Source organism: Phoenix dactylifera, chromosome 6 (genome assembly GCF_009389715.1).
Source record: "Phoenix dactylifera cultivar Barhee BC4 chromosome 6, palm_55x_up_171113_PBpolish2nd_filt_p, whole genome shotgun sequence".
Taxonomy (NCBI): Eukaryota; Viridiplantae; Streptophyta; class Magnoliopsida; order Arecales; family Arecaceae; genus Phoenix; species Phoenix dactylifera.
In genome coordinates this window covers 17,192,887-17,205,495 of record NC_052397.1, presented here as the reverse complement: position 1 = coordinate 17,205,495, position 12,609 = coordinate 17,192,887, and the positions used below count along the sequence as shown (strand labels likewise).

At 36.8% G+C, this 12,609-nt stretch overlaps 1 protein-coding gene across 2 annotated transcripts; it reads left to right on the top strand.

Moving 5' to 3' along the window:
• Positions 1-5,298: 5,298 nt before the first annotated feature.
• Positions 5,299-12,257, top strand: LOC103698943 (malate dehydrogenase, glyoxysomal-like). 2 transcript variants are annotated; one of them, XR_003383906.2, is made up of 9 exons: positions 5,299-5,536; positions 6,135-6,353; positions 6,810-7,124; positions 7,366-7,455; positions 7,571-7,654; positions 10,197-10,258; positions 10,340-10,429; positions 10,533-10,627; positions 12,009-12,257. XR_003383906.2 is itself a non-coding variant. In XM_008780993.4 (9 exons), exons 1-9 carry the CDS (start codon positions 5,465-5,467, stop codon positions 12,079-12,081), a joined length of 1,074 nt encoding a protein of 357 aa, XP_008779215.1. In that variant the 5' UTR covers positions 5,305-5,464; the 3' UTR covers positions 12,082-12,257. The 2 variants fall into 2 exon arrangements, 1 of the variants encoding a protein (XP_008779215.1); XM_008780993.4 differs by having other exon boundaries at positions 5,305-5,536; positions 10,197-10,232.
• The last annotated feature ends 352 nt before the right edge of the window (positions 12,258-12,609 follow it).

Sequence of the window (12,609 nt, the reverse complement as noted above, 5' to 3'; positions counted from 1 at the left end):
ACATGCTTCTCCTTTGAAGCTTTGCATGGTCGTTAAAGTGAATGGGGCTAAACGAACACTGGAGTCTGTAATCAAAAAAAAAAAAAAAACAAACAAAAAGGGGGAGAGAGAAAAAAAAAGGCCGAAAGAGGATCCAAGAGTCACATGGACTTTAAAAAGTGATGCTCTTTAACTAATGGAGGCATGCAACTGGTAAAGGATCTTGGATGTACGGACAATAATCAGCCAAAAAGTGCTTCATTCCAAACTCCATGCGAGCAAGGAGAACAAAAGCATTGTCCTTCATTAGATATTTCCAAATATTTACTTATTTATTTTGGCTAAATATTTTATATTTTTTTTGCAAGAATATCCTTCTAAATATCGAATTTTGCATGAATATTGTTTTTTTTGCTAGACCGAGTGATCTATACAACACGTGTACGGATGCACCCAATAAAATCGAAAAATAAAATATCACGGAGCTCCCGAGGCAGCTCCCCGTCCCCTGCCCATAGGGTACTACTGGCATGGTTAGCCACATACGTGGCCACCCAATTTGCAGCCCCGTTGACTTCTCTAAATGCATGCTTCGCCTGTACCACCCCTTCGTCCCTCACCATCCAGCATGAATATTCTTTCAAAAATTATATTTGCATGTATACTCTCGTAAAACACTTGTTTTGCTATTTTATCTTTTTTATCTTTATTTTTGCATATGGACCCATGCCATCTAATGTCGTTAAAAAATTAATGCTTTTAACTTAAAACCCTTAATTGGTAGATGGGGATGATCACAAAAGAGGATAAAAAAGTAATTTTACAATTTTATTTTATTTTTAAATAAAATAAATAGAGTTTTAATTAACAATGTTAGAAGAATCATTATATTAGGAGCATTTGTGCAAAAATAGTGTTTTATAAGGATACAGTAATAAATATATATTTAAGAGAGTATTTACACAAATTTAAATTTTTAGAAGGGTATTCATGTAAAAATTCTTTTATAAATATTTACAATATGTTGGATTATCAATATATTTCGTTAGAATTTGGAAAACACTTGTTCATGAAAAATCCTGGAAAAACATCGCAGCTCTACCTAGTCGAGTGGAACATCCTAAACTACGGGCTCGTTTGGTTCGCGGGAAGCATTTTCCCTCCTAGGAATATAATTCCTGAGAAGAAGATTCCTAGGAAAAGAATGTCTGAGAATATACTTTTGGCATGTTTAGTTAAACATGGGAAAGTGATAGATTTCCAAAGTGCTTATGTTTGGTTGACCATCTACTTTCCGGAGAAAGTTATACGTAATTCCTATTATACCCTTAATAAAAATTAGATCTTTAATGCCTCTTTAATGTTGAATGGCCTTTTTGGGAAAAAATAAAAATGGAGTGATTTCCGCCTCATAGAAAAGACTTTTCCATGAAGAAATGTGGGAATCATATTCCCATAGGAATACAATTTTCCATCTCTCTTCGTTGAAAACTCCAACCAAATAAGAGGCATCTCATTACTTTTTCGTTGACCATACTTTTTCTCCTTCCTTTTTCGCGAACCAAACGAGCCTTACATGTCACTATAAACTCCGGAATGCACTTTCCTTCTCGGGTGTTTTTTGAGTACTTGCTTGTCTTAGTTGCCCAAAACCTTATCCAAATAATTGTTCCACAATTGAGTTGTTAGTGTACTCTCGTGATCTTTGCAAATTGCTTGAAAGTTGTACATGAATCTGTCAGTGGGGACTTTGAATGATACAAGCATTAACCTATAGAAAAGCACCACATATTGGAAAAGGTATTGTCCCTCTGGTTTGCACCTATAAAGACAGCTGTGCACACTTTCAGCATAAAACACACTCTATCATTTTCAAGCTTTGTACCATTTCCATGCTTCTTAAATGAATAGGGCTAAATGACTTTCATGTCACACGTGACTACGGACGTAAAACTTTTAATGCTAAATAAGGTCCCTCATACTAGGCTCCATTTGACCATAGCATCCAAAATGCATTCACCTTCTTGGATTTTTTTTTTTCAAGACATTTTGCTTTTTTTTCAACATATGGATTATCTATACATTCTTGTGGATTTCTTAGTCACTAAAAACTCATTCAATGATGTATTTTCTTGATTATTGATTAAAGATGGTATGTACCATCGAAATTGCTTGCTGTTGCATTTCCAACTTATAATTTTTACAGATACCAATTTGCCGGATAGAGTTTCGATGTTGTATTTTCTCTTTTAACTAACGGTATATCTTTTTCGCATAGATCATTTTAAAATGGTAGGTTTGTGGTTATGCTTCAGAAGAATGGAACTAAAAAACCTGGCATTTTTTTTTATTTTCTCCCCTTTTTGTTGGGTGTGAAGGTTGACTTTACATGCTTGGAGGTTGTTAGATCTTCATAGCATTGTTCCATAAAATATTTCCCTCACTTTGCAACTGAATTAGTTCAAAATTTGCTAACTTGTAGATTAAAGATCTAGGGACCCTATATAATAGGGCATAGGATCTTACCTAAAAAAGATCCCAAGATGTTCCTAGTGAATAAAATTGCCGGTCTAAAAATCTAAACCTAGTGAAATCTAAATACAAATACAACAAATTCGATTTAGACTCGTGCTACAGTGTCCCCTAGTTTATACGGGTCATAAACCAAGTTTGCTCTGATACTATTCGTAACAGTCCGAAACTTTATCCGGAAAAGCTACCTGTAAGATATTATCTAAGTTCCTCGGTCGTATATAAATTTTTAAGATCTTTTGATAAATAACTGATGTAACACTAAACATACCCCAATATGAGTCCTCGCACCCTAAACATACAAGCCTTCCTTTTTAGAATGGGTCTCTTCTAGGGGTTGCCTTTCATCAGTTCCTGAAGCATTACTAATTTGACAATGAGAAGATGACCAATCACACAAGGTTAGGAGAAAATTAATTTCTCTCATCAAATAATACAACTTGATGCTTTTAGCTGGAGTAACAGAGACGTACACGGGACCACTATAGCTGTACCATACGTGTCTTTTTCTCTTTTTTTTTTGTTTTTTGTTGTTGCTGTAGCTTATTAAAGGGGGCCCTCACTTAAGTGCCCTTATTATAGGGGGCAGTTACTATCTCACAGACAGGCAAATGGTGATCCACCGAAGGAAGGACCACTGATCTCTGGTGGGGCTTAAAGGTACGAATTTTGGTATGGATAAGTATTTGATTCTAACACGACTATTAAAGCATTCGATATGTCACATCCGTCCTTCATTCGGGCCGAACAAGCAACGAACGCCGGAGAAACTCGACCACTCCAACGAACTCGCCCTGCGCCTCCGCGGATGTATTTTATCAGGTTGATTTAGTCATGTTCAAGTCCAATCAGGCATGGTTGAAGCATTTAAATCCTTGCTCTTACCCGTCTATGGATTGAAGCTTAATTTGAGAGCAGAGACCATTTCATTGGTCTTAAATTCATGTGTAACCTAATCCAAGACAAGTTTGGCAACATTTAGATCTATGTCTCCTTGTTCGCGCACTTCCTTTTTTTCTTTTTTTTTCTTTTCTTTTTTTTTGTTTGAAGCGATCGAATATGAATACATCAAAAAAAGTCAAAATATAACAAATTCCGAAGTGCACTGGATAATCTCCTCTCTCCTAGCCATAGGATCTTCCTAGAATCATTAGCCACATACGAAGCTACCTAATCTGCTGCCTCGTTGGCCTCACGATACACGTGCTTTACCTGCAGTGTCATCCTATCGCGGGTCATAGGCCTACTTCATGTACTGGTGAAATAAAATTATATATAGTCTTCTGACTCTTAGTGCATGTGTTAGCCCATGCCCACATTCCTCTTCACATTCATGGCACATGGCAAGTTTATTGACATGCTATAACTACGGTCATGTTAATTAATATAGTTCATATATACCTCAACATGCTCCTAGGGCAACCAACAAAATAAGTGCAACTCCTAAAATTAGGGTTTTATGCATCAACTCCTATGAATAATTAAAAAATATGTAATCATATTGGAGGATGACAACTAACCATGCTATAATGCCGCTTCTCACCAGCTCACAAAAATCCCATGTGTTAAGAGTATCCTTATGGGACAAGCGAAATGAAATTTTTTTAAGGTTGCTCTCTCCTTGGTATTTTTATTATGTTTAGATCCTTCAGTTGGCAGAAAGTAAAATGAAAACTTTTGTATCAGATCTCTGCTCTTCTCTACCACCATATCAGCTCCATGGCCTCTTCTCTCCAGAGCAGTCGATCGCCGCCTCTCCGCCGAGGTCCGACGTCTCGAAAACCACGAGGTGCTCCTTATATTTTCGGAAAAGGCCCTCGCGTTCGAGCTCTTCGCGGCAGACTGGGATCCGGTAGAAACTGGATCTCAAGAAAGTTCTTCCTCGAACGGTAATAAGAGCACCCTCTTTTTTTTGGCATTTTTCAAATAAAGAATCTACTTTTGTTCGATTTTGTAGTTCCATGCAGGATTGTTTCTTTGCGGAGGATTAAGCCCTTGGTAATGAACTGAAAAATCGAACAAAATGGGATTTTTCTTTTTTTGTCAAAAAAGCCCTTCGTAAAGACCCTGGGGTTTGTAATGCAATTGCTTTTTTTTTTTTGATAACTTATTTTATACATAATGAGAGTCAAGGTGGGCCATTCCTCACCGAGCCAACAGCAAGAACCAGCGTACCATACCGTACTATACTAGTTGTATATGGGTATATACAAAAAAAAAAAAAAAAAAAGTATACCAATGCTTGGTAATTAGTTTAGGACGGAGTGTGCCGATATAATAATAGAATGATACTAGTACAGTGATGAGACGGCATACTTTAACAAGTTTTTTTTTTTTTTTTTTTTTCACATCATTGCCCGTGCTGCTGTAACTGTTGGCATTCTGAGTTTTACCAGCTTCCTTTTGCCCTTTGTCAGTAGACAATGCAAGTCTTATTTCGAATGTCCAATTAATTGCTCAAAATTCAAACTTACATATGAACCATGTGAACTTTGGCATAAGATTAGATTGTTGAACTGCCCCGAGGTTTGATTGTTTTAGAAGATAGAATTAATTACAAGCAGGATGTTGTTGTTGAAACGTTTCAAGTTTTAGGATGTTATTTATGTTGCTAGTAACAGTAGAAGATATAGATGCAAGTCCACCAAGATGAGACAAAGCAATGAAGATAGAAATGGAACGATTTGCATCTAAGCCTTTGAATTTGAGAACCACATCCACAGCTGCAGGATAAGGATACAGGGCATTTAGTCTCCACAAATGCACCCTTCTCCGATTCAGCCCACACTTTTTCACTCATCTCATTGCCTTGGTCACAATTACATCAACATCATCCTCTCTGCTCCTCTTTTCTTATATCCTGGGCCACCAATGTAACAAACCACATGCCAAACTGTCTCTCTTGTCCACACTTCTTCTCATCTTCATCGGAGGTTGAGCGTAAGAGAGAAGGATGCAACTCAGTTCTGAGGCCTCTCAACGTTTTGCTCGGATCTCTGCCCATCTGCACTCCCCCAATCTTCAGGTATTCTACTCATTCTTCTCCACTACAGTTTCCTGACTTATTTTGTATTAGTTTTAATTGGAGTTTATGGGACCTATCTCATCATTGATGCCCTCTTGTTCATTCAGTTTCTAAATTTTGTTTCTTTTCCATCTCAATGCCGATATCTATCAAAAAGATGGCAACTTGGTCCAGTTAGCATGTGCTATTGAATGTTATGAATGTTATATATGGATATAAAAGATATCCTCTTTCTTGGTATGTAGATTTTCATTGTTGCGGGTTACATAGTCATTGGATATTCACTATTGGTTCTGTATTTTTTTCCTAAATTGCTAAATAGTATTCTCGTTGGTAGTGCTTGCAATCATTTTTGCTTTTGGCTCTCCTAAAAGTAGTTTTGGTATTGGTTTTTTGAGAACAAATGAGAACTTTTGCCCCACACCATGTTTCTTATAATCAGTCTTAAATGAAGGAAAACAAAGCGAACATGATGTCAGTAGAGTTCTCATGTTCTAATCTTTCCATCTTAAGCAGTATGAAGTGGGGAATATCAAAATGGAAGGTGACAATATAATGATTTCTTTTTTCTCTTAAAGTTGTTTGCTTTCTATAACAGAAGATGGAGGAGAGTTCCTTGGTAAGGCGTGAAAATTGCCGGGCAAAAGGAGGGGCTCCTGGATTTAAAGTGGCAATCTTGGGTGCTGCAGGGGGAATAGGCCAGCCCCTTGCTATGCTGATGAAGATGAATCCCCTGGTATCTGTTCTTCATCTCTACGATGTTGTCAACTCACCAGGCGTCACTGCAGATGTCGGCCATATGGACACTGGTGCAGTGGTATCTCTCTCCTCTTCCTTTCACTTGATTTGTTGGTTAGAGTTTCAGTCTCTGTAGAGTTCTCAATTTTTTAATTGTTCACACATAATGGATTCTGTGTTTGAGTTTTCTAAGGTCTATATAATAAACTAGGTAAAGTGCATAGTTCATATTCAATAATATTAGGTCTTTCCCCTCAGCCCCTGCTAGCTCTCTGCTTTTAGCATATGGTGCTTCACTACTAGGTAACATGCATCTTTAAAATTTTCAGGATTTATCAGTCACATAGCAGCGTGCCCGGTAAATTATTTGTTTTGAAATTGATTACATAGTTATGTACATATTCCTTCAAACTTAGAGAATTTTAGGTCTTGACTCTGAAATTTGGGAGGTTCCTGGTGCTGCATAATCATTTCCCTAGTATCATTTGAAAGTATTATATTCAATTACATAGGTTGTTTCTTTGGTTTCCTGCAGGTACGTGGCTTTCTAGGTCAGCCACAATTAGAGGGTGCACTAACAGGAATGGACCTTGTGATTATTCCTGCTGGTATCCCGAGGAAACCCGGAATGACAAGAGATGATTTGTTTAAAATCAATGCTGGAATTGTGAGGACACTGTGTGAAGGGGTTGCTAAATGCTGTCCTCATGCAATTGTGAACTTGATTAGCAATCCGGTGAACTCTACTGTTCCTATAGCGACAGAGGTTTTCAAGAAAGCTGGCACCTATGATCCCAAGCGTCTTTTGGGGGTGACCACTCTCGATGTATTAAGAGCTAAAACTTTTGTGGTATGTGCCTAACTAGTTCCCTTATAGTTTCATTCTTGCCACAAGGGCATAGCGTAGATGCAGCATCAACTTCAGGTCATTGTTATGGTAATCTTATTGTGAATATATTTAAATGTCATTTCATTATTTTATTCTCTTATGGGGACCTAGGCAACTTTGCTGTCTTTTGCCACGCGTGGCTGTTAATCTCAATTAATTCTAGAAATTTTCTTTTTCACCCTCATTTTTGAGTCATTAACAGGCAGAAGTGCTAGGAATTGACCCCAGGGAAGTTGATGTTCCTGTGGTTGGTGGTCATGCAGGGGTTACCATATTACCTCTCTTGTCACAGGTTAGACATTCTTATTTCTGAAACCATTTTCTTATTTTCAGTTCATGTAGATCAAAAATCGTTAGTTCCTAGATTTTGGTCATTCCATTTATTAGGATATTATTACTTTCTTCAGGTTAAGCCTGCATGCACCTTCACTGCGGATGAAAGAAATTATCTAACCCATCGCATTCAGAATGGAGGAACAGAAGTTGTTGAGGTAATCAATTTTGCATTCAGCGAGTTTTTGAATATAGTATCTTAGCACCATGGTAACTGTAGGTTTCCTCTCCAAAAGTATATCTGAGAGCTATATTTGAATTTAGATGCACATATGTGGTCAATTGCATCTCTAATTTGCTGCCACAAAAATAGTGCGCATGTTCATTGTTAACCATATCTAAACTGCATAATCAAACTGCAGAGCTACACTGAAACCGGTAAAAGATTGCTGTGCGAAATTTACTAACAACAGCTGTTACTCAGACATGTGATATGGATATGAAGAAGTCCAGGTTTCCTAAAGAATCAGCAGGGGAACCTTTAAGATGAATCACATAAGGAAAAGTCTATGGATGTATGTGTAAAATATACATGAATGTGCATCTGTTAATGAATAATAGTTGTTCTGCTTACTCTGTAAGTTTAGAAATTTTGATAATATATTTGATAAATCTAATGTTAGACTTGGCATCCTATATGTAGAAATTTGGAAAGTAGACTTGTATGATGATGACATCCTGATTTAATAATTTGAAGTGCCTAGGAGTGCTGTGAAGTACCCCAAGTGTCCACTTATCCCATAGATCAAGAAACCCAAATTTTGAGGTGTCCTTGTAAGCCTGGTTACAATGTTCTCCAAATTATTAAAAGTTCTCGAATTATTCTCAATTTTTCCCTTGACCGGATGATTCTCCGAATTAAAAGAACCGATCCTGAATTGTTCAACTATTCTTGAATTATACATGAACTTTATGATTTATTCATGAATTATTCATGATTAATTTAAGAAATTTTTGTTTTATGAATTTATGACACCATATATTCTTGCTAGCAATGTTTTTTCCAACATTTGTTACTTCTGTTTTTCCTATATTTATTTTTAAATAAAGAAGTTTGTAAATATTCTATAAAGATCATTTTTTAAATTTTTTTTCTAATTCTTTGTTATACACCTCTTTCCGGATTTTTTATTCACGAATTCTGAATCATCACATCAACTGATTTGCTCCTGAATGCCGAACTTGGTGACTAAGCTTGTAAAAGGTATGATAGTGGTCTTCTGACTTTTGATAGTACATCAGAAAAACTGTTTTCAGACAAAATTTGACTGAAGCAGTGATATGTTAAAGTAAAAAAGGCAGTTCCTGCAGTTGTATATTTGAGTTTTTGTGCCACTGTGCATGCTCATTTTATTGTGCAGCTTGACATTTGACTTTGGACTGCTCACTCAAGTAGCAGAAAGCATGTCATGTAAAGATTATATCTGCACCGTATGTTTTTTTTTTTTTGCCTTCTGTCACCTGCCACCTTCTAGCACTTCCATGATGGGAAGAATGTTTCTGCTACATTTGTTTTTAGGGATTGAGATTTTAGCATCAAACTAAACTCAGATACATTCAACATGGTATAATATGTGGTATTGTCCTTGTATTGTTGGTAGAGTGATAGTGGGAAAACAGAAGTTTATACAACTTTTGTCTGGTTACATCCATGTTGTTGCCTGTTCTGAGTTTATCAGAAGTTCTTACATTCAATATACAACTATTGCATGTTGTAATACAAGCTAGATATGTGCTCCTGGGTTGAAATGCATGTTGATTTTGCATTGAATTATTTCTCAACTAGTTGAACGGGAGACTTACATACGGTGGTACTGATTGTTATCTTGTTCTGGTTGTGCCATCATTTTATTTCTGCTAATTAGTCATCGTCATTCTTTGAAGGATATATACATAATCCTCCATGGTCAATAAGGATTTACAGTCCTGGGTTTGGATATTTAGTTTGCCACAATTGCTTAAATTACTTGTTTTCTTTGATGATGCCTTTCAATATATCATGATCCGTAACATGATATAAGGTAACCATGTTATGTGCACAAGGAACAAGGATCATGTGGTCTTGATGTAGGATGAGGAGATATTGAATGGGTACTTCACCGGAGATTGATAATTAGAGAAAGATCCCAGTATAGAATACTGGATTTGAGTAAGATGGGAGACGAGGATGATGACAGATAAAGGGGAAGCATCGTACTAATAAAAACAAATGCAATGTAAAAGAAACTGCTGTATGATCAGTTTCTAAGCAACAGCATAGTCTCGACTGCTAGCGACATATGCGCACTATGTCCTGCATCTCCTTTTCTTTTCATAGGATAGGTTTCAATTGTTTAACCAATTAATACATAACAAATGTATGATTGACCTTTGTACAAGCTGAGAAATTGCATAGAAGAGTCCTTACATCAATTAGAACATTTTAGATTTAACTGCCTGAATTCTGGGTCATGCAAGTGAATGCATAAGTGTGGCATAACATATTTCAGAGAGGTTAGGGCATTTGCATTATTTTATCTTAATGTACTCTTTCCTTTTCATGTCTAACTTGAACCTTTAAGAGGCATTCCGAACTCTGCCTTGGTATCATACAATGCTTTTCATATTAGTCAGATTCTTATTCATGTACAATCTTCTTTTTTTTTTTTTAATTCTACCATTACTGTAGTTTGAATATGAATCTTCACTTTCCTAATGCAGGCAAAAGCTGGTGCTGGTTCTGCAACATTGTCGATGGTTGGTCTACTTGGCTTCATATTCTTGTTAGTTCCCATTTCTGCACAAAATGATTGCAAAAAGTTCTTGAAGTAGTCTGATGGGATAAGATAAAACGAAAAATGCAGGCATATGCTGCTGCCAAATTTGCAGACGCATGCTTGCGGGGATTGAGAGGTGATGCTGGCATAGTGGAATGTTCCTTTGTGGCTTCTCAGGTACTTGCCTTACCAAAAGTTAATAACTATAGTAGATATTATAAGCTTCATCACAAGGTGAATTTTTTCTGAGAAGAAATTATCATGCACCTCATTCTTATAGGTGACAGAACTACCATTCTTTGCATCAAAAGTACAATTAGGTCGTGGTGGGGCTGAGGAAGTCTTCCCTCTTGGGCCACTGAGCGAGTATGAAAGGTTTGCCACCTTAGCTCAACTGTCTAGTGTTTGCAGAGTAGTCAGTTTTTAATAGTTGTCTAAGATTTAATTTGATGTTGTCTGTCAATCTAAATTCTAAACCAAAAATAGATGTGATCATAGTTTGACTTGTTTATCTTTATGCCAACATTGGAAGCCCCTCCTAAGGAGCAATCATGAGTCTAGACATTATGGAATATATCCAACTGAGATGAACATCACTTTTTGAGTCAAAGAACTTGCACCAGATGACTAGTGATGGATTGTATGGATTTTCACATCAACCAAAGACTAGAGTGCAGGAGTAACAGAAGTAGAAAAAATGAATGGAGGGAAAATTTAGGGTGGAATAAAACTGCAGAGACAGCAAATCGGTGCTGTTCTCTCACTGTTTGATGCGAGGCCAAACATAAAGAGAAAAAAAAAAATCAGCCTCCCATTCATTCCATAGAAATGAAGTCTTATAACAAAAACTGAGAAATAAAAAGTAACTCTGTTTATTTGTAGCCCGCTGGCCTGATGGACCTGATTAACAGCTACAACAAATTAGTTTATTGATCTGCAATGCTCCTACTCAAGGTGGAGCATGGATATTATGGTGGTGGACTGAGACAAATACTTACAAGTTTAGTTCAACCAATGCTTTGGTCAACATGTCAGCAAATCTTTGAGTGTTTTCTCCAAGATCTACCTAAACGGTAGTATCGATTTAGTTCCCAATACCAGTTTTGTGGACCTTGGTTTTCCCCCTTGACACTCGTTTGGAATATATGCTGTATGTGATGCGACTCAAATTACTAGTCTCTTGTTGCTTTGGTCCTTGCAGTTAGAAGTCCATCTCAACTATATGAGATGTTATTTTCTGTAAACTCTGCTGATGTTATGGTGATACAAAAGATTGTGCCACATCAGCTGGTACATATTTTGGGTGCCATAAACTGGTTTCTGCAGCAGTGCTCCTTAGGTAATCTAGGATGACCATGACTGTACTAAGGTAAGATGTCTGAGGGAATTTGCAAATGACCAGATTAGGGCACTAAGATGTCTACTAGAGCAATGCAAATATCAATTTACCAACATGCCTGTTATATTTTTCTGCATCATGGAAAGCTTCTCTACGCTCTCTGCCCAATAGGGCGCACTAGGTTTGTTTACAGACTCTTTGCTGTAACTTCCTTTCTCAGATAATACATCGATGACATGCTATAAAGAAGACGAGTCTAAACTTATTCTTCGTAAGGAGATGACATATTTCCGCATATACTTGACATGACTATTTCTCTGGTTGTTCATTTACATGTAACAATGTTTTCGTTGATTGAATGTTCGATACGGGAACATGTAATACTTCTACTGATTCATTATGTTTTGGTTATGGCAGGTTTGGGTTGGAGAAGGCGAAAAAAGAGTTAGCAGAGAGCATTCATAAAGGAATTTCTTTCATTAGGAAGTGATGGAAGGCAGGAATAGGAGGCGACAATTCTGCTCGTGTACTACTGCCTGTATGTATCATGGATGTGCTACTGGAAAGATGAATGCAGCATTTTTGTTTCAAACAACCTTTGGTGCAGAAGAAACTTTTGAATTCAACAGAAGAAAAAATAAAGCATATCATTATTCAAATATTAAATATTAGTTAAATATTAAATATCATTATAGCAGAATAATTAGTTGATGAATGAAGGATTTAGAACACTTTGACCTTACCCATTTTAATGGTCAATAGTTATTAGTATGCTGGAGCCCAACTTGAGACATCAAGATCTTTCTGTCCAGAACCAACCTGACCTTTTGAGCTCAGGTTCAAAATCGGGTTGGTGCATGTTAGATCCAGTCAGATTGGGTTGATTTGTTGTGGTTGGATCAATTTAACCAAGTCACCTACAAAAAATCCTATATCATATGAATAAAATCTTAAAAGAAAACAGCATCAACTAGGGATGGCCATATGTGAGTAAAGCGAAATCTTGGAAAATGGAGAT

Coding starts and splice junctions, on each gene's coding strand:
- LOC103698943 (XM_008780993.4), top strand. CDS start 5,465: ATGCAACTCAGTTCTGAGGCCTCTCAACGTTTTGCTCGGATCTCTGCC. Junction 10,233..10,339: donor GTTCTGCAACATTGTCGATG/GTTGGTCTACTT, acceptor CGAAAAATGCAG/GCATATGCTGCTGCCAAATT. Junction 10,430..10,532: donor GTTCCTTTGTGGCTTCTCAG/GTACTTGCCTTA, acceptor TCATTCTTATAG/GTGACAGAACTACCATTCTT.